We start from the raw sequence: 21,035 nt of genomic DNA, 5'->3' as shown, positions 1-21,035 counted from the left end.
GTAGATGGCAAGAAACAAAAACACATTGCCAAAGCTTTTATGGTACGTAACAAGGAAAAGATTAGCAAGGGCTCTTCACAGAAGAAGACAGGAAAATATATGACTGGAAAAGACTGAAACTGGAAGAGAACCAACAATTAGTCAAAACACAGTACTGGAGAAATTGAGCTTGAAAGCTCATAGATTCCATGAATCTGATCATCTGCGTCACTGAGATTTGGGGAGAAGATTGTAGAGATAATTAATGCTCTGCTCCTCAACATCCAGACTTCCTTTGATCCTGGAATTGTTCCTGTAAATTAAAGAGTAGTAAATGAGACCCCACTATTTAAGAAGAGTGGGAGGAAACGGAGTAACTGCGCTAGCTGAAAAACAGTAACAGGTAAAGAGCTGGAATTTACAATGAAAGGTGCAATCACAGAATATCTTGAAAATGACAATAAGATTGGGCCAAGTTGACACTGATTTATGAAAAGTAAATTGTGTTTGACTAATCACAGGAGTTCTTGGAGGATACAACACACAGAATAAATAATGGGGAACCAGTGGATGCAGTATATTTGGATTTTCAGAAGGCTTTCAATAAAAGTCCACACAGAAGATAAGTCAACAATGTTGGAGTACATGAAATCAAAGGGCAGCATGCTGACAAGTATAGAAAGCAGAGAAGAAATAAACTACTGCTTCTCAAATCTGGCAGGTTGTAACTAATGGGGCACTGCAGGTGCTTGGCCCCAAACTGATCACAATCCAGATCAGCAATTTGCCAGAGAAGAGCAAATGTCACAAGTTCAATAATGAACCAGGTGAGTGGGAATGGGGATGCAAAGATATCTCAAAGAGAAATGGACAAACTTACTAAGTGAGCAAAAATATGACAGAAAAATATAATTTCAAAGTATACGATGTAAATCACTTTGCAGAGTGTTTGTCAAATAATTGACAACGTTGGCGTTCAAATAATGTGTTTGTCAGAAGTTCAGTTGGAAAATGATATGTTGGTCATCATGAGAGTTTTCAATTACAAGAATTAGGTAGTCTTATTGGAATTATATAGGGCCTTTATAAGATCACCCCTAGATTTATGTACACAATTTCAGTCTTCTTACTTCAGAATGGGTATACCTGCCATAAAGAGATGCCAGTGAAGATTCACTAGATGGATTTATGATTCAGCAGATTTGCCATAAAAGGGGAGATTGAGTAGACTGAAATGATAATCTCCACAGTTCAAGAGAATGTCGGAAAATTGTTAAAGAGCTTAGACTGAATACAGGGAGGATGCTAAAAGTCTCGAACTAGGGGGCACGTCTGAGAATGAAGGATAGCATAGCTGTTTAGAAATGAGACCATGGAAAATTTCTTCACTCGGGGGTGGGGGGAGGGGGGTTAGGATGGGATGACTGAACTTATGGAATTCTGAAGGACAATGCAAGTTCAGTCACTATTTTCTTTTAAAACAGACATCAATATATTTCTAGATATTCAAGGAATCAAGTGCAGAAAAACGGTACTGAGACAGAAGACAGCAAAGATGATGAAGGGCCTGATAGAATATGCCTGCTCTGTATTATTATGTTTTCATTTCCTTAACTTATCCCTCATAAATTCTATCATTCAACTTTACAATTTTTTTCAATGTACATGATTTGCCTTAAAGCATAATACAAACCAAAACTAAGCAGAGTTGAAGAAAAATTCGAAGTTTTTTTTTCCATAACTTGGATACTGAGTAAAAAAGCTCCAGCTTAAACCATGGAACAAATTAGAGTAGTATCATGCAGTTGTAACTGAGCCTTCCCTTTAATATATGTGAAGGACAACACCAGCACCTTTCTCAATGAGAATGGCAAAATAAGGAAATCAAAAGGCATTAGGTCCTGTTGTCCTCTCTATAACATTACTTCAAACTTGAAGGAACTTGAAACAGAAACATTAATTCTGTTTCTCTTTCCACATGTCCAGGCTGATCTGCTGAGTGCTTCCACCATTTTGCGTTTTTATTTCAGACTTCTAATAACTACAATTTCTTTTTTGCTTTTCCGTTCACAGGCATGAACCAAATTTACAATTCCTTTCTTTGCCAATATTAGCTGGATTATTTGCAAAATATATTGGCTTATTTCTACAAATCCAAAGCATCTAAATTCATCAACTAGATGTTAATTATACAATATGACTGCAAGAACCCAGGATTAAGTCACCCAAATGACAAAAAGGACTAAATATAAGATGAAAGTACCAAATACTAGAAATGTGCATCATGTCAACTACCAATTGAAAGGGCAAATTAACATTTCAAGTATGAAGATCTCTTTAAAGATACTTAAAGTGTAAAGAGAGGTGAGAGTGGATATTGGACTGCTAAAAAATGATGCTGGAGAGGTAGTAATGGGGGACAACGAAATAGCAGATGAACTGAATAAGTATTTTGCACCAGTCTTCATTGTGGAATACACTAGCAGTATGGTGGAAGTTCCAGGTGTCAGGCGACATGAACTGTGTGAAGTTACCATAACTAGAGAGAGGTTCTTGGAAAAATGAAAGGTCTGAAGATAGATAAGTCACCTGGACCAGATGGTGTATACCCCAGGATTCTTAAAGAGATGGCTGAAGAGTTGGCAGAGGCACTAGTAATGATCTTTGAAGAATCACTAGATTCTGGAATGGTTCCAGAAATCTGGAAAATTGCAACTGTCACTCCACTCTTCATGGGAGAGAGGCAGAAGAAAGGAAACTATAGGCCAGTTAGTCTAACCTCAGTGGTTAGAAAAAAGGTGTTGGAGTTGATCATTAAGGATGAAGTCTCAGGGTACTTAAAGGCACACGACAAAATAGGCCATAGTCAGTATGGTTTCCTCAAGGGAAAAGCTTGCCTGACAAATCTGTTGGAATTCTTTGAAGTAACAAACAGGATAGACGAAGGTGAATCACTTGATGCTGTGTACCTGAATTTTCAGAAGGCCTTTAACAAGGCGCCACATGAGGCTGCTTTACAAACTACGAGCTCATGGTATTACAGGAAAGATTTTAGCATGGATAAAGCAGTGGCTGATTGGCAGGGTGCTAAGAGGAGGGAATAAAGGCAGACTTTTCTGACTAGGTGCCACTGACTAGTGGTGTTCCACAGGCATCTGTTTTGGAGCCGATTCTTTTTACGTTATATGTCACCATGATTTGGATGATGGAAATTATGGCTTTGTTCCAAAGTTTGCAGACAATATGAAGATGGGTGGAGAGGCAGTGGAAGTTGAGGAAGTGAAGAGGCTACAGAAGGACTGAGATAGACTGGGAAAGTGGGCAAAGTGGGCAGATGGAATACACTGTTGGGAAGAGTCTGGTCATGCACTTTGGTAGAAGAAATGAAAGGGTTGACTATTTTATATATGGAGAGAAAATACAAAAAACTGAGGTGCAAAGGGACTTAGGAGTCCTTGTGCAGGTTTCCTTGAAGGTTAATTTGCAGTTTGAGTCTGCGGTGAGGAAGACAAATGCAATGTTAGCATTCATTTCAAGAGGACAAGAATATAAAAGTAAGGATGTAATATTGAAACTTTATAAAGCACTGGTGATGCCTCACTTGGAGTATTGCGAGCAGGTTTGGGCCCCTTATCTTAGAAAGGATATGCTGAAACTGTTGAGGGTTCAAAGAAGGTTCACAAAAATAATTCCAGGATTGAATGGTTTGTCACATGCAGCTTCTTTGATGGATATGGGCCTGTATTCACTAGAATTCAGAAGAATGAGGGATAACCTCATTGAAACCTATCAAATGGTGATTGGCCTTGACAGAGTGGATGTGGAGAGGATGTTTCTTATGGCGGGAGAGTCTAAGACCAGAGGACACAGTTTCAGAATAGAGGGGCGTCCTTTTATAACAGAGATGAGGAGGAATTTCTTTTGCCAGAGAGTGGTGAAGCTGTGGAATTCTTTGCCACAAGCAGCTGTGGAGGCCAAGTCTTCATGTACATTTAAGACAGAGGTTGATAGATTCTTGACTGGTCGGGGAATGAAAGGATACAAGGAGAAGGCAAGAGATTGGGGCTGAGAGAAAACTTGGATCAGCCATAATGAAATGGCAGAGAAGACTCGATGGGCCAAATGGCATAATTCTGCTTCTATATATTATGGTCTTGAAAATAAACCCCGTTGAATGGTTTGTGTCCAAAATGTTAATAGATTTTTTTTTCTCCGTGCTGATGTACTTCCAGGGCTGTTGTTTCAATCCTAAAAGAAAGTAAAAGTGCCCCAAAAACTTCCAACCATCAAAAGGCCGAGACTAAAACAGTTAAGTTTCCATGCTCCTCCTGCTCTCTCATCCCATTAACGAAATTAAAAGCTAAAGTCAAATGGATTGACCCCCAGCACTCACTGCACAATCTCAGTTTATCTCAGGGTGACCTTAGACCAAACATTCTTATGCAAGAAACACATTAACAAGATGGAAAATAAGGTCAGTTCTGAGAAGCTTGCAGATTTGGAAGGTTGGGGAGGGATGGAGGGGTGGGGAAGGTATTCATCCACAATTACAACGTCTCTGTTCACCTATATTATCCCTATTCTAAGTCTGCTGGCCTAGTCTAGGCCCGCCATGTTAAATGACAACTGGAGAATCGTCACTGGCTACCATAAGCCAATAAACGTCTATAACTTGTACATCCTCAACAGAATACCAGTGTTAAACAACCAAAGAGCTGTACTCAACCAAGGAGATCAGAAGTCTCAAGCAGGATTACAGATACCATCTACACATCTACAACATTTCAATGCTGCAGAAAATACCAAAGATATCCCAACAACATAAGTAGCCATCAGTACTGGTACAACCATCACCAACATGTTACAGCTGATACAACTGGCAAAACACATGGGGTAAGCATGGGTAAGCAATTGTGACAGAAGGAATCTGTGCGTCCTATTTATTTGAAGTTAACTTATGTTATCCACAACTTATAGACTTATTTTCAAGAACTCTACAACTCATGCATTCAATATTATTTATTTATTTTTACTATTTTGTTTTTATTTTTGTATTTGCAGAGTTTGTTGTATCTTACCCATTGGTTGTTTGTCCATCTTTGTTTGTGTGTAGATTTTCATTGATTCTATTGTGTTTCTCTGTGTTTATTGTGAATGCCCACAATAAAATGAATCTCAGGGTAGTAGATGGTTGACATACATGTACTTTGATAACAAACTTACTATTGTCAAATTTCTGCCAGCTCAGGATTCTTTCATGGTCTACTCATGAGTCTTGCATTAGGACTTGGCACAAGAAAAAAAATCAAGTTAGTTTAAGCAACACATACGAATTGCTGGAGGAACTCAGCAGCCAGACAGCTTCCATGGAAAAGAGTAAACAGTTGACATTTCATTTCAAGACCCTTCTTCAGGACTGGTTTGTTCATGTGGTTAAGGCTACTTGAATTTTGGCATCAAATTATTGCACAACACTTTTCTACATTACCTTCAATAGTGCTTTTCTATCATTTGCAACAGCAAAATTATCACCAACATTTTAAATTATTTTGTTTCTCCAGTGCAAGAATGCAACATACATTATTCAAATTTTATAACCTTTTCATGTACTTCATGTGGCTTCCAACTGCCATTTACAACACACAAGATGGTGGGTCAGATAAATATGTTGAATTATAAAGTTTTCTGAAACTCATCGACAGAAAATGAGTAGTCAGGTACCTGAAATAATCATTGCTGGGTTCACTCTTAATCCATGCATTCCAAATTTCAAATCGAGATACCATAAGACCATTAGAAAGAGCTGTAGGTCTGACTAGCCTGATCTTGTGGCTGATCAAATTGACTTTGAGACTTGAAAATTTACTGAGCAGCCCAGAATATTCACAACTATTGTGTATCATTCTAACAACACTTTGCATTTACCCCATTAATCTGGTGTGTATCAATGGGACAGAGAACAAAGACTGAATATCAAAGTTTCTCATTTTCCAATGTGAACTAACAACTATCACAAAGTTAGAAGAAGGCACAATAGGTTGAACAAATATTGAACATAGCAGTGGAAAACAAGACCATAAGATGAAGGAGCAGAATTATGCCATTCAGCCCATCAGGTCTGCTCCGTCATTCCATCATGGCTGATCCTGGATCCCATTCAACCCCCACACACCTGCCTTCTCACCACATCCTTTGATACTCAGACCGATTAGGAAACGATCAACTTCAACTTCGGCCTTAAATATACCTACGGACTTGAGCGTTATAGGATATGGTGTAGGCCATCTCAGGGATAGAACATAGAACATATAGTACAGCACAGTACAGGCCCTTCGGCCCACAATGTTGTGCCGACCCTCAAACCCTGCCTCCCATATAAGCCCCCACCTTAGATTCCTCCATATACCTGTCCAGTAGTCTCTTAAACTTCACTAGTGTATCTGCCTCCACCACTGACTCAGGCAGTGCATTCCACGCACCAACCACTCTCTGAGTAAAAAACCTTCCTCTAATATCCCCCTTGAACTTCCCACCCCTTACCTTAAAGCCATGTCCTCTTGTATTGAGCAGTGGTGTCCTGGGGAAGAGGCGCTGGCTATCCACTCTATCTATTCCTCTTATTATCTTGTCCACTTCTATCATGACTCCTCTCATCCTCCTTCTCTCCAAAGAGTAAAGCCCTAGCTCCTTTAATCTCTGATCATAATGCATACTTTCTAAACCAGGCAGTATTCCGGTAAATCTCCTCTGTACCCTTTCCAATGCTTCCACATCCTTCCTATAGTGAGGTGACCAGAACTGGACACAATACTCCAAGTGTGGCCTAACCAGAGTTTTACAGAGCTGCATCATTACATCGCGACTCTTAAACTCTATCTCTCGACTTACAAAAGTTAACACCCCATAAGCTTTCTTAACTACCCTACCCACCTGTGAGGCAACTTTCAGGGATCTGTGGACATGTACCCCGAGATCCCTCTGCTCCTCCACACTACCAAGTATCCTGCCATTTACTTTGTACTCTGCCTTGGAGTTTGTCCTTCCAAAGTGCACCACCTCACACTTCTCCGGGTTGAATTCCATCTGCCACTTCTCAGCCCACTTCTTCATCCTATCAATGTCTCTCTGCAATCTTTGACAATCCTCTACACTATCTACAACACCACCAACCATTGTGTCGTCTGCAAACTTGCCAACCCACCCTACTACCCCCACATCCAGGTCATTCATAAAAATCACGAAAAGTAGAGGTCCCAGAACAGATCCTTGTGGGACACCACTAGTCACAATCCTCCAATCTGAATGTACTCCCTCCACCACCACCCTCTGCCTTCTGCAGGCAAGCCAATTCTGAATCCACCTGGCCAAACTTCCCTGGATCCCATGCCTTCTAACTTTCTGAATAAGCCTACCGTGTGGAACCTTGTCAAATGCCTTACTAAAATCCATTTAGATCACATCCACTGCACTACCCTCATCTATATGCCTGGTCACCTCCTCAAAGAACTCTATCAGGCTTGCTAGACACAATCTGCCCTTCACAAAGCCATGCTGACTGTCCCTGATCAGACCATGATTCTCTAAATGCCTATAGATCCTATCTCTAAGAATCTTTTCCAACAGCTTTCCCACCACAGACGTAAGGCTCACTGGTCTATAATTACCCAGACTATCCCTACTACCTGTTTTGAACAAGGGAACAACATTCGCCTCCCTCCAATTCTCCGGTACCATTCCCGTGGACAACAAGGACATAAAGATCCTAGCCAGAGGCTCAGCAATCTCTTCTCTCGCCTCGTGGAGCAGCCTGGGGAATATTCCGTCAGGCCCCGGGGACTTATCTGTCCTAATGTATTTTAACAACTCCAACACCTCCTCTCCCTTAATATCAGCATGCTCCAGAACATCAACCTCACTCATATTGTCCTCACCATCATCAAGTTCCCTCTCATTGGTGAATACCGAAGAGAAGTATTCATTGAGGACCTCGCTCACTTCCACAGCCTCCAGGCACATCTTCCCACCTTTATCTCTAATCGGTCCTACCTTCACTCCTGTCATCCTTTTTTTCTTCACATAATTGAAGAATGCCTTGGGGTTTTCCTTTACCCTACTCACCAAGGCCTTCTCAGCCCCTTCTTAAGCTCCTTTCTTGCTTCCCTATATTCCTCAATAGACCCAGCTGACCCTTGCTTCCTAAACCTCATGTATGCTGCCTTCTTCCTCCTGACTAGATTTTCCACCTCACTTGTCACCCATGGTTCTCTTCACCCTACCATTCTTTATCTTCCTCACCAGGACAAATTTATCCCTTACATCCCGCAAGAGATCTCTAAACATCGACCACATGTCCATAGTACATTTCCCTGCAAAAACATCATCCCAATTCACACCCGCAAGTTCTAGCCTTATAGCCTCATAATTTGCCTTTCCCCAATTAAAAATTTTCCTGTCCTCTTTGATTCTATCCTTTTCCATGATAATTATAAAGGCCAGGGAGCGGTGGTCACTGTCCCCCAGATGCTCACCCACTGAGAGATCTGTGACCTGACCCGGTTCATTACCTAGTACTAGATCTAGTATGGCATTCCCCCTGGTCGGCCTGTCCACATACTGTGACAGGAATCCATCCTGGACACACTTAACAAATTCTGCCCCATCTAAACCCTTGGAACTAATCAGGTGCCAATCAATATTAGGGAAGTTAAAGTCACCCATGATAACAACCCTGTTATTTTTGCACCTTTCCAAAATCTGCCTCCCAATCTACTCCTCTGTACCTCTGCTGCTACCAGGGGGCCTATAGAATACCCCCAGTAGAGTAACTGCTCCCTTCCTGTTCCTGACTTCCACCCATATTGACTCAAAAGAGGATCCTGCTACACTACCCACCCTTTCTGTAGCTGTAATAGTATCCCTGACCAGTAATGCCACCCCTCCCCTTCTTCCACCCTCTCTATCCCTTTTAAAGCACTGAAATCCAGGAATATTGAGAATCCATTCCTGCCCTGGTGCCAGCCAAGTCTCTGTAATGGCCACTACATCATAATTCCATGTATGTATCCAAGCTCTCAGTTCATCACCTTTGTTCCTGATGCTTCTTGCATTGAGGTACACACATTTCAGCCCTTCTACCTTACTGTCTTTACACCGTTTATTCTGCTTCTCTTTCCTCAAAGCCTCTCTGTATGTTAGATCTGGCTTTACTCCATGCACTTCTTTCACTGCTCTATCGCTCTGGGTCCCATCCCCCTCGCAAATTAGTTTAAACCCTCCCGAACCATGCTAGCAAACCTACCTGCAAGGGTATTGCTCCCCCTCGAGTTCAGGTGCAACCCATCCAATCTGTACAGGTCCCACCTTCCCCAGAAGAGATCCCAATGATCTAAAAATCTAAAACCCTGCTCCCTGCACCAACTCCTCAGTCACGCATTCAACCGCCATCTCCTCCAATTTTTACCATCTCTGTCACATAGCACTGTCAGCAATCCTGAGAACGTCACCCTTGAGGTCCTGTTCTTCAGCCTTCTGCCTAATTCCCGAAACTCACACTTCATGACCTCATCCCTCTTCCCGCCTATGTCGTTGGTCCCAACATGTATCACGACTTCTGGTTGCTTTCCCTCTCGTACCAGGATGTCGTGCACCCGGTCAGAGACATCCCGGACCCTGGCACCCGGGAGGCAACAAACCATGCGGGTGTCCTTCTCATGTCCACAAAATCTCCTGTCTGCTCCCCTGACTATACAGTCTCCAATGACGACAGCTCTCCTCTTCTCCGTCCCACCCTTCTGCACCACAGGGTCAGACTCAGTACTGGAGGCCCTGCCACCGTGGCTCACACCTGGTCGGTCGTCCCCGCCAATAGTATCCAGGACGGATGAATACGCAAGTTAAACAGTTAATTTGTAAGGGGAAACAGAGAGAAATGGCGCTGCTTTACATCTAAATACAGGTGCCTTAGATCAACTTATCAGAAAAAGATAGTACAGATATTTACAATAAAGTGTATGCATTAATCGGGGACTGAATACAAGAGTAAAATGGCCACAATGGCTATTCTCAAAGCTGTGTTGAGATTATATTTGTTACATCTGAATATACTTTGTTACCAAAGGAATAAAATGGGGAATGGGCAATGCAAAATAACAGAGTCACATGGCACCAGACTGACAATTGGACAGGTTATAAAGAAATGGGGAGCTTTGATTAAAGTATTCAAATAAAGGAATTGAAAAGATTGATAGATAATTTCTAGTAGCAGGTAAATCAAAGGTAAGAGGTCATTATAAAGACTGATAAGAACAGATTCATATAATTTTTTTCTTGCAGAATTGTTAAAATGCATAATGCTTTATCGGAGGGGTGATCACTAACAAGTCAACTACAACATTCAAAATGATACTACATAATTACTTAAACACATAAAAAGATATGCAAATAGCCTGAAAGTAACCTCACAAAAGTGGTTTAATTTCTGTGCAAGCCTTTTCACATATAAATATTCTGTAAATATACTGGCAAATTTCCACACACCATGCTCAAAAGGGATGTCGTGTTGTTACATTTACTACCATGAAAGCTCTGGAATTAAGTATTTAAAAGATGTATGTGCGATTTTTAAAATCATTATCAGATCAGAATGGATTGGACATCTGAAAGAGCATAGAGTAAACTAGAATGATTTGTCCCAGGAATTCAGACATCAATAGTTAATGCTAATATTGTCAGTGTACTGGAGATTTAAAAAATCAAGTGTTTTATGGCAATTCAGTTGGATTCAAATATCTCAGAACTTAAGTAATAATGGTGAGGTTATTTAAGAACAAGGTGTTGAGTTTCTGGAGTACACAGATAAAAGAAGAAACTGCACCTTAGAATCAGAAAACAGAGTATATATCTACAGTGTATCACAAAGGAGACTGAGACATGGCTGCCTTGAACGTAGAAAAAATAAGGAAGGTGTGTTATACCTCTTGAAGCTAAAGGTTTTGGGAATTGGTAGAGAAGAATTATTTACCCTTGTCAAAATATTAATTTACTGTGACATGTTTCCAAAGGCAAATTAGAAAACACAAGAAGCTGTCTATACACTCATACTGGATGACTAGAATTATGAGCTTTGCCCAATTTATTACAATTTTTTTTAAAAAGCCTGCAAGAGTCCAAATTTTGAAACAAATTACAACTTTCTAGGCAGTTTCTAGAGTAGGTTGCATGGTCGGCACAACATTGTGGACCAAAGGGCCTGTAATGTGCTGTCGATTTCTATGTTCAATGTTAAAGCCACTGACAGCAACAAAAGACAATTCTCAATTGTGTTTCATACACAGGAGATTATGCAAATGCTGGAAATCCAAAGTAACACACACACAGTACTGGTGGAACTCAACAGGTCACCCATACGGAGAGAAATAAAATCAACACTTTGGACTGAGACCTTTCATCAGCCTGAGGCATTGACTATTCCTCTCCGTAGATGCTGCCTGACCTGCGGCGTTCCACCAGCATTTTGTGTGTGTTGCTTGATATTATTTACATTGACATACTTGATCACTGTAAAGCCTATTAAACTTTTGCCTCAAAAAATAGAATATACTTACATTCCATAAGTAAATTTAACACCGCAATTAGAAATTTACATTTCACAAACAAATATAAAGAACACATACTGTAAAACACAAATTAGATCATGCTTGCCACACCGCCACTTCACCTTCCAAAAAAATGACGCATTACTTGTTTAAGCATTGATTTATTAACTTGAGCTTTAAGTTATTATAACTTTCGTTTTACAGGTAGAGACGTCACGAGGCAGAACCGAAATTTCGCAAACGCACAATTTGCCTTCCCAGGAATATTTTGTATTGAATCAAAGCAAGGCAGAGCTTCAAAGAATGAAGCTTTAACGATAGACCGAACAAAACCATTTATGAGAAAGGCCACTGCCTAACGGCCTCGCACCCGCTCACTTACAAAGTGCAGCTTTCAAGCACTTCTAATCGAAAGTTTATTTTTGTTGTCAGAGTTTGCACTCTGTTGAAAGATGCAAAGCCCCCTTGTTTATCCCTTTGCCTGCCGATGCAGAAACACCATAAGTTTTCCGACAATAAACCCAAACCAGTCACTTTCAATCATCGGCCTTGGCCTTACTCACCCTACCTATCCTGCTTGGTGAACCTTTCGTTTGACACGAGTTATTATTGACACCACTACTGGCCACTCCGAACCCAAAATTTGTGCGGAAGACCGGAATGAAAACCAATAGGTTTGGAAGAGAGGCGGGCCGACTGCTCGGGAAACTGTCGTCATCAGGTTTGGTTGAGACAACAACATAGCGGCGCTTCTCCCCGGAACATGGTGGGATTCTGGGGGTTGTAGTTTTATCGTTGCCGGGCGATCCGCCTCCCGAGGTCAGAACACTACAGCACACTTCCAACCCTTTCATCAAAAGTTCTTGACTGGGCCAAGCCGCACTATGTAGTGCCAGGTAGTTTTATTTAACCAGTCCGTTAGATCATTTTTATTATTTTTAACCTGTTACCAACTTTTGTTTTACAAATGTCACGGCAAACCTCAAATGACTGAGCAAGGCGTTCAGCGGCCAGTATAAATACTGCCCCGAAAATAGTTGGCGTTCTACTAATAAACTCATCATAAAAGAAAATAGCATGCAATAATAAATGGTAACATGCTATTTCACATCTTTCAGTTGTGAGCGTGCGATAAGGGCATCCCGTTTCCCACTGCTGTGATGGACTTCAGATGTCTTGCTTACTGAAGACTTCAGTGTCTTTAGTTTCTTGAGTTAAGGATGCTGGGAATTGTAGTTTAATATCATTCCATTCAACAGGCTTGCGAATGCAGTGAATTGCAACGCAAGGCATTTTAGATTTGCTATCAAGTGCCGCGAATTTTCAATTAATTTTAATCTCATTGCCATTTTACAATTCTGAATTAAGTTTTGTCTATGATTAAATGTAAATTTAGATCATGTTTCATCCCTCCAACAGTAACATTAGTTAAAAGATGTGAAACCATTATCACAATATGAAATTTTTATGCGGTTATTTATGCTGTTGTAGTTCGAACTAATCCTGCCATATTATTGGCATTATCTTGTTTGGTTTTGACTGAATCCTTTGTAGTGCCCATATTATATGGTCAGAATATACAATGTATACAGTGATGAGGTGTAAAATAATCTGGAAAAACTATATATTAAAAGTACTCCTTTGCTGGTTGTAATACCGCTGATGATAGAATACCGCTTCACCGATATTAACACGGATTATTTTGCATTTTCGTGCAATTGCGAGTTTGTGCGTCGACCTTTTAATTTGTTAGGGTAAATCTTAGTGAGTATTTTGTTGTAGATTGCAACATATTTGTAGTGTTAACAAGTTCTTTATCCGAGCTGTTTGGTCCGTTAAACTGTTTACGTTCAATGGGAAAAAAAAGATAATTATTAATATTAGGTATTGATTTTGGGAGAGGGTTTCGTTGAAATGCGGGCTTATGTAGGCTGTTCAAATGGGTTGGTGTACTAGTAGGTACCACAACGACTCAAGTTTATCAGTCTCGGCATGACAATATTTTACCTATGTTTTGTCCATAACTGGCTCCGGAAACCATGTTTCTCATTGTGTTTTTAGGCCCAGGAATCTTCCGATGAGCACCCTAGTCGGTACTTAGAGGGATAACTTCGATCACGAAACTTTAAAAATATGTAACTGCGTTCTTGTTGGATACTTGCTCCCCATCCTTTCCCAATCGACATTATGAATTTTGGACCTGTTATCGTACCTTGAAGACGCGATCCGAATATGACATGGGAATACTACGTTCTCGAAAGACGATGGCAAGAATTTAAAACGGAAATTTGTTAAATGATAAAAAGAAACGAATCGGTAAACAGACCTAAAGGAATGCACGAAGGCATTCGAAAAGGCAAATCATCAAGAGAGTGAGCAGCAAGAAAATAACAAGAAACCGAGTACGCTCAAAATGTTTCGAGTAAGTGCTCTGAGTATAGCTATGCGAAGAGATTTGGCGGATCCGGGGAAGTTGAAGAGACAAGGAAAATAAATACCGCGGCAGATGATGCCTAAACTATTGCACCCGCGGTAACGGAACCAGAACGGTTTTATGTAGGGGACGTGGGGTGTGGTGTGGGTAGGGGTGGAGGAATGTAGTGGGGGGGCGGTAGGGAGGGAGGTGGGTTCATGAAGCAGAAAGAGATCAAGTGGAGAATCAAAAAGGCAAAAGGTCAACAGTTCCATGTAAAAAGCGGAGATACTTAAGGAAAGTAAGCAAATGATCCCAATTATAAAGCAGAAAAAGAATGTAGATGAAGAGAACGCAAAAAAAACAACGTTTAAGAGCGCAAATAAAAACTGTGGAATGATAAAATAATGAAAAGACATTCCAAAAGAAGTTTCTATTATAAAGGGCAATTGCAAAGTAAGAATTGAAAAAAAACACTTCGGAGGATCTATGCACTTTTGTGCGTAAAAACACATTTTAGGAGTTATATATTTTCACACGCGAACAAAAGAAAGGAATAAACAAGAATTAAGCGAGTATAAAGACAGATACATACGAATAGTATCTCAAATGAAAAAGATTGAATCGATAAAGCAGAAACATGAAAAGGGAGGAAACAGAAATTACAGCCAGCTAAATAATTAAGATAAGCAAAAAGAGAGACAAGGAAGAAGTCGCAAGAGAGGTAAAAGGAAGAGCAGGAGATGAAACGACGAGTGTCCGGACTACAATTCCCAGATGCCAGTGTGGAGCTAATGCGGCTGCGCAGTAGGCTGTTGGGACTGCGTTGGTATATTGCTGTCCCGGTGAGTGAGTTCTGAAATTGACGCACATACACACACACACACACACATACACACACACACACACACACACACACACACACATACACACACACACACACACACACACACACATACACACACACACTGACTGAGCCAAGCGGCAGCAGCGGAGCAGCAGCACAACATTCCTTCTCTGATCGGACTCGGGATAGGGATCCCTCTGTGCATGTAATCAACACCCTTCTACAACAGCAGACTTCATTCACACACACCCGGTATTCCAGACTTCCACTCCACAGTCCATATATACTGAAGGAGAGTTTTGCCAAAAGAAATAAACCTTTTATTTTCGCGTATATATGTTCTATTATAATAAGTGAAAACATCCTTGGGAATTAAAGTAAGTACAGTAATAAGAATGTATCTGTGATGTGTTGTCTCCAACTTTGTCCGGAAGTCATTGTTTACATACTTCACGGTCTGTGTGTGCCGGTGCGTGCACCTTGCAATTAAAAATACTGTAGTGGTTAGCCCAGACAATCCGTGTTCATTGCTTATCGCCTGAACTATTTAAACCCTTATTTAGAATAAATTGTACCGTGATTATTAGATGTGAGAATTGTATTCATAGTGACTTACAACGTGTTTCTACATAGTTCTTGTTAATTCTATACGGCACAATCGCTTTACTTTTCGTCCTATTCTCTATTTTATTCCTTGATAATCGCTACTTAGCATCATTAAATTAGCTGTTTAATTGACCTCAGTTTCAAAGTTGCACTGAATTATAGGGCACTGGATCTTATTAATCTTGATAGTTGTAACAAAAGTAGCAACTGGGTTTTTCTGGTGTCTTGATGTCTGACTGGAAAAGTATGAGCTGATTTAATGCTGGTACGTTTCGATTTTTGGCTGGAGTCCTGCTTTCTCTCCTTTTTACCAGCTCTGTCATTCGTTATTAGTTACTATTGATCGCTTCGCAAAGTGATAACTGAACTAAAATTAATGTCAATTCTACCGCGTAAATCAATACCGTTAAGTTATTTTAATCTTTATTTTTAACCATGTGCCAAATTAAAAATCAGAAAAGTAAACATATTTGTATGAAAAACAGTGAAGTGTTACCTTTATTTCTTTGGTGAGCAGGATTTTAAGGGGAAAGAATGCTTAATCAGTAACCACCTCCTGTGATTTCGGAGCAATAAATGCATTTTTGATCACAGGGCTATAGAGGCTCTGTTATTTGGGGTCAGTCTTTAAGCCGGTGACTTTTTGACATCAGAGTGTATTAAGTATAGATTTTCATAATTACTGTGGTCAAATAGAACCTAATCTATACAAACGTCAGAATCCCTGTAATAGGATGCAATATATATGGGTGTGTATTTTATATATATATATGTAAGCAAAAGGAGATGAGATTGTGTGTGCGAATATTTATTTTGTTCTCTTTATTAATATAGGGTCTATCAAGCTGTGGTGTTAATGATGTCACACTGCTCTTTATAAAGCCAGCCTTGCCTGCATTTGAGAAGGTCATATATAAGTCTGGTATCAGCGAGCAAAGAGTTTCCAATGGACTTGCATAGAACAGCTTTCAAGATGGAGAATTCTTCCTACCTCCCTAATCCCCTAGCATCTCCAGCTTTGATGGTCCTTGCCTCCACAGCAGAGGCTAGCCGAGATGCTTCTATCTCTTGCCAGCAGCCTAGACCTTTTGGAGTACCCGTCTCAGTGGACAAAGACGTCCACATCCCCTTCACCAATGGTTCATACACCTTTGCTTCAATGTACCATCGTCAGGGTGGGGTGCCAGGGGCCTTCCCGAACCGAGATTTCCCCCCTCAGCTGTTGCATCTGCATCATCAATTTGCACCTCCAAACCTGGACTGTACCCCCATCAGCATGTTGAACCATAGTGGTGTTGGGGCTTTCCGGCCTTTTGCCTCCGCTGAAGACAGAGACAGCTATCAGTCTGCCTTTACACCTGCCAAAAGACTAAAGAACTGTCATGAAACCGAATCCCCCCATCTGAGGTTTTCAGACTCTGAGGGCAAGGAATATGAGTTCACAGCCCAGCTCCCATCCAGTTCCCCCAGCTCTCTAAAGCTAGATGACTCTGGAAAAAAGGTCTTTGCTGTGTCAGGTCTCATCTCTGACCGAGAAAATTCTGCAAGCCCTGAAGAAAGTCGAAACGAAAGATGTAAGTGTTATTTACTTACTTTAACTTATTTTTAAATTTTTATTTGCAGATTCAAATGTTCCAATTAATGTATCACAAGCTTTTTGGTAACTGCATTTGACATAAACTGTGCTTGACATAAAATAAGTTATCTTTCTGAAGTTGCTACTTTAAAATTCAAGCTATTTGAACTCAGAATTATTCCATTTTTCAAATAAAAACTCAAATATATGTAGACATCCAGAGTAAATATTCTTGTCAGTATATCACTTTTCAAAATCTGTATTTTAATTTCAGTTATGGGAGTTTGTTTGCTTGTGAGCAAGGTTTTTAATGGTCTGCTTTTAAAATAAAGCCAAGTAAAGCAAGTACAACTGTATCTTCTAATGATTAAAATTCTTTAAAGGAATTTATTGAAAATCAGGTTCAGTGGAAAGCTAATGATATGAATATTCTTATAAAGAAAGGCTTACCACTAGCACTACTCAACAGCACCCTACTTCCATCACCATCCCCCCCAACACTAGCACAATCAACCAGGCAACTTCTGGGAAAAAAGAGAGTAAAGAACCCATAACAGGGAGGAAGCCAATTCCCGCATCGGTATTGTGATGTTTGTTGAGTGAAATTGCAATCCCAGAAGTTTGTGGGGCCCGTCAGTGTTTTGAGAAGAAAGGTGGGACTTGGAAGATGAGGTGATAATGGGTGATAAGCTAACAATCCTCAACTGTGGGAAGCTACTGACTTTTGTTGCTGTTTGTTTTGGTTGAAGAAAAGAAGTAAGAGGCGGCAAGGGGCAAAAGTGAGAAGAATAACGGAGCTGAAAGAGTGAGGGAGAAAGTGAAAGCAAAGGGAGGTAAAAACCAAGTGGGTGATAAAAAGTAGCATCAAAAAACAAGCGGCGAAGTAGAAAGGCGTGAAAAATGTAGAGGACAAGTAAAGATTTTTTTTTCAAAAGTTTGATTGCAGTAGGGAACACAGATGGGCTATATTATGTTAAGAATGAGTAATTAATCAGCAATTGTTGAGTCAGAATCCAGGCCCCTATCTTCCTTCCTGTGCCGTTAACAAAAAAAATTAAAACAACAAAACGTGGATGTCTTTGCTTCCTTCCTGACAAGACCAACCTGGTTGCTTTTCTTCTTCATAAATGTCTTCTGATTTATTAAGCAAACAATTTGGAGCAGTGTTGGTGGAATGGTAACGATAGGGGAAGTAGTACAAATTGAAACCTATATGAATACTTTATTCCTTTCCCTGCAAGTAAACTTTGCATGGGTGTTCTTACGGCTGTGTTTTGTAGTGCTTAACCAGATGTGAAAACACTGATCTTTTCAGTTCTTCCTACTGGATTTCAACTGGCATCCTTTTCACATTTCTTTTAGTGCTTCCCTCCCCTCTTTTCCTCTGCCCTCTTCTTATGGTAATGATAGGCACTAATATGGAAAAATCGAGAGGAAGGCAGCAGTGGATCGGCGTTGAGCTCTTGCTGAGAGCTGGTATTATGCAGCCTCAGTCTTTAAGCCTGCGGTGTAGCAAAAAGGATTTGAGAGTTGTAGGAATGAATATTGAGGTGCGAAGGAGACAAGACAAAGGACAATTGGTCTTTAACACAATGCCATTTGTTATAAGGCTGAGGTGTGAGTTGCCGCAGTTTAAAAAATACCTTGGCTTATATTCGTATTAGTCATAGAGCTGGGGACTAAATTTCTTTAGCTGATAAATATGCAATGGCAGCTTTTTAGAAATGTAAGTGCACATGCTAAGGAAAAGCTGATGGGATGGAAAACCATTGAAATAGTCTGCAATTAGTCAAAATATGTTTTAAGCTGTTTTATGAATGACGATTTGTTAAACATTAACATTTAATTTTAATAAAGCTACGTTAAAAGCCTCCTCTTCAATATCCCAGGCCATCTGTTTATATTTTAGGAATTCTTCATACCCTCTGGTTAACCATCTCCATTTTTTGAATGATGACAAAATCAAACACATTCAAATATGAATTTGATTTGTTATAAATAACTTTCCACTTGATTTTGAGCATCGCTTTAAATTAAAAATTAAATTTCACTAGACATTCCTCTACTTAATATCTAATTTTTATCTAGCAATGGATAATAAAGTATTCAGTTTTTTAAAATGACAGTGTGGTACATTGAGTGCCTAATGTGGATCATTTATAGATGTTCTTTTGAAAATGGTATGTAATATTTAAAAATTGATAGTAATGTGCCATTTCTTCAGATATATTTATTAGCAAAATTGTTATGATGTCAGTTAAACAATCTATACATTTATGGCTTTATCTATTGGTCTGTCTACATCTTACTATTTATTGCTTTAGCTACTTTTAGTTAACACTGATTGCATTGCACTAGCATGTAGAATAAATGGTTGATTTACAAAGTGGAGTTTCATTACAAAGGCTGTAGCTTGAAATATTGCAGCTAAATGGTAATATGTATGGAATTTTTGGGGCTGCCAGAGGCTTAGTACACAGATCTGTCACTTTCCCTGAGCAACAACCCTGACGACCTCTATTCAAAGTGCCATCGATTTCCTTTCTTTATTTCTTCCCAAAAAATCTGTTACAAGACTTCTACCAAGGGAGTACCTGCTCGGTTGCGGCATAGCAGTTCTTTGCTTTTAAACACTGTTCTCTTAGAAATAAAAATGAACCTATATATTAAAACTTCAAAAAATTTCCTTCAAAATGAGAAAACAAAATATATGATGCTGTGGTACAGATATTCTAGTCCCTGTTATTTTAAATGATTTGGATATTGCACGTCTAAAAAATAGAGGTCTGAGTTAAAGGAGTTTATCTATTAATGTGAGCACTGTACTTCACGATTGGCAAAATGTAGCAAGGCAAATATTCAGAGTTGTTTCACTGTTAGAATTTCCATTTGTTAAAAATGTATTGTGTGTGATTCGAGTCTTGAGTAAATGATTCAGAAAGAGGCTCGTGACTACCAGTGTACAGCCAATTTCCTGCTTGATTTCAATATTTTATTTTGAATTAATAGAGTTTAGCAAAATACTTGCCTTTACTGTTCAAGTACAACTTTTGAAGTACAAAGAGATGAATAAAGTAGTTACAAGTTACTAGTAAGAGAAATAATACTTAAGATAGGTTTTAAAAATGAACGTTTCAAGGAGAGAGGATCATTATGATCTAATTAGAAAAATCTGAAGATCTTTTGTCTTGGTGGCTTAGCATAAGATTATTTTTATCTTCCGTGCAATCATTTTACATGCAGCTTGCACTCTCTCTGAAACGTAGAAAAGAAACTTTATGTACTCTTGCATCTAACTAATGGTTCTTGAACACAGACTCAGCAGCATGTGGACACATCCAACAGTTGTTTAACTAAAAGTTGGGGTGCAGGGATTTCAGGGTTTGTAGCATTTCAGAATGATCACTGGTCGCTGTTGGAAAATGTGGTATGGAGTGAGGTTGGGGGTGGGGTGCACAGTGCTTGACAGATAGCTTCTCAAACCCATAATCTGTGTAAGGCTTTTCATATAAAGTCTTGGCTTTGGGTTAAAAACAAACAGCTCCTCAGATGCTAACAATCAATGGCAATGCTGCTTGTACTACATTTTGCTAGTCCCTGTGCAACATTTTTTCATGTTAGACCTTCTTTCTTTATTTTTCATTTCAAAGTCTTCTGTTCACAGTTAGTGGCCCAATTTAAATTTTTGTCGTAGAATCCATAGCAAAGTGAGGCATCTGTCTTGTCTATCCTTGTTTTATTTGTAAATGCCTCATTTCTCTGTAGGGGTACTATCTCTGTCTGGCAAAACATCTTTATTCTCATCAATTACTGCTCATTTGCCCTCTGTCTACATTTGTGCAATGTGTCTGGTCTACAGAGGCTGAAGGGGAGCTTGATGTTCAGTCAGTAAACCCACCAGGGAGACTCGGTCAGTATCCTCAGCTCTCTCCGACAGCAGGATAGCACATACAACAAAGCAGACTACTGTCAGAAAGCAAGCTAGCATTATACTACATGTCTATAACCAATTTTTACTTT

General features: G+C 39.8%; 2 protein-coding genes across 6 annotated transcripts in view; one reads left to right on the top strand and one right to left on the bottom strand.

The window, feature by feature from the left end:
• The window catches only part of LOC140206310 (ERI1 exoribonuclease 3-like), a 359,410-nt gene extending 347,207 nt beyond the window's left edge, over positions 1 to 12,203 (bottom strand). The window contains exon 1 of one of the 2 annotated variants that reach the window (XM_072274643.1): positions 12,137 to 12,203. The gene's annotated coding sequence lies outside the window, so the exon portion shown is untranslated. The remainder of the gene's footprint in view (positions 1 to 12,136) is intronic. The other variant, XM_072274644.1, reaches the window with a different exon arrangement.
• A 2,644-nt stretch (positions 12,204 to 14,847) lies between these two features.
• rnf220a (ring finger protein 220a) overlaps positions 14,848 to 21,035 on the top strand; it is a 478,182-nt gene continuing 471,994 nt past the window's right edge. For 2 of the 4 annotated variants that reach the window (XM_072273653.1, XM_072273650.1), the window contains exons 1-2: positions 14,850 to 15,210; positions 16,274 to 17,013. In XM_072273653.1, coding sequence (XP_072129754.1) covers positions 16,386 to 17,013 — 628 coding nt within the window. In that variant the 5' untranslated portion in view covers positions 14,850 to 15,210; positions 16,274 to 16,385. Of the gene's footprint in view, positions 15,211 to 16,273; positions 17,014 to 21,035 lie in introns of all 4 variants that reach the window. The other 2 variants (XM_072273652.1, XM_072273651.1) reach the window with 2 other exon arrangements.

This window comes from Mobula birostris, chromosome 12, assembly GCF_030028105.1.
Source record: "Mobula birostris isolate sMobBir1 chromosome 12, sMobBir1.hap1, whole genome shotgun sequence".
NCBI classification, from domain to species: domain Eukaryota; kingdom Metazoa; phylum Chordata; class Chondrichthyes; order Myliobatiformes; family Myliobatidae; genus Mobula; species Mobula birostris.
The sequence above is the reverse complement of the archived record's forward strand: the minus strand, read 5'-3'. Positions and strand labels throughout refer to the sequence as shown.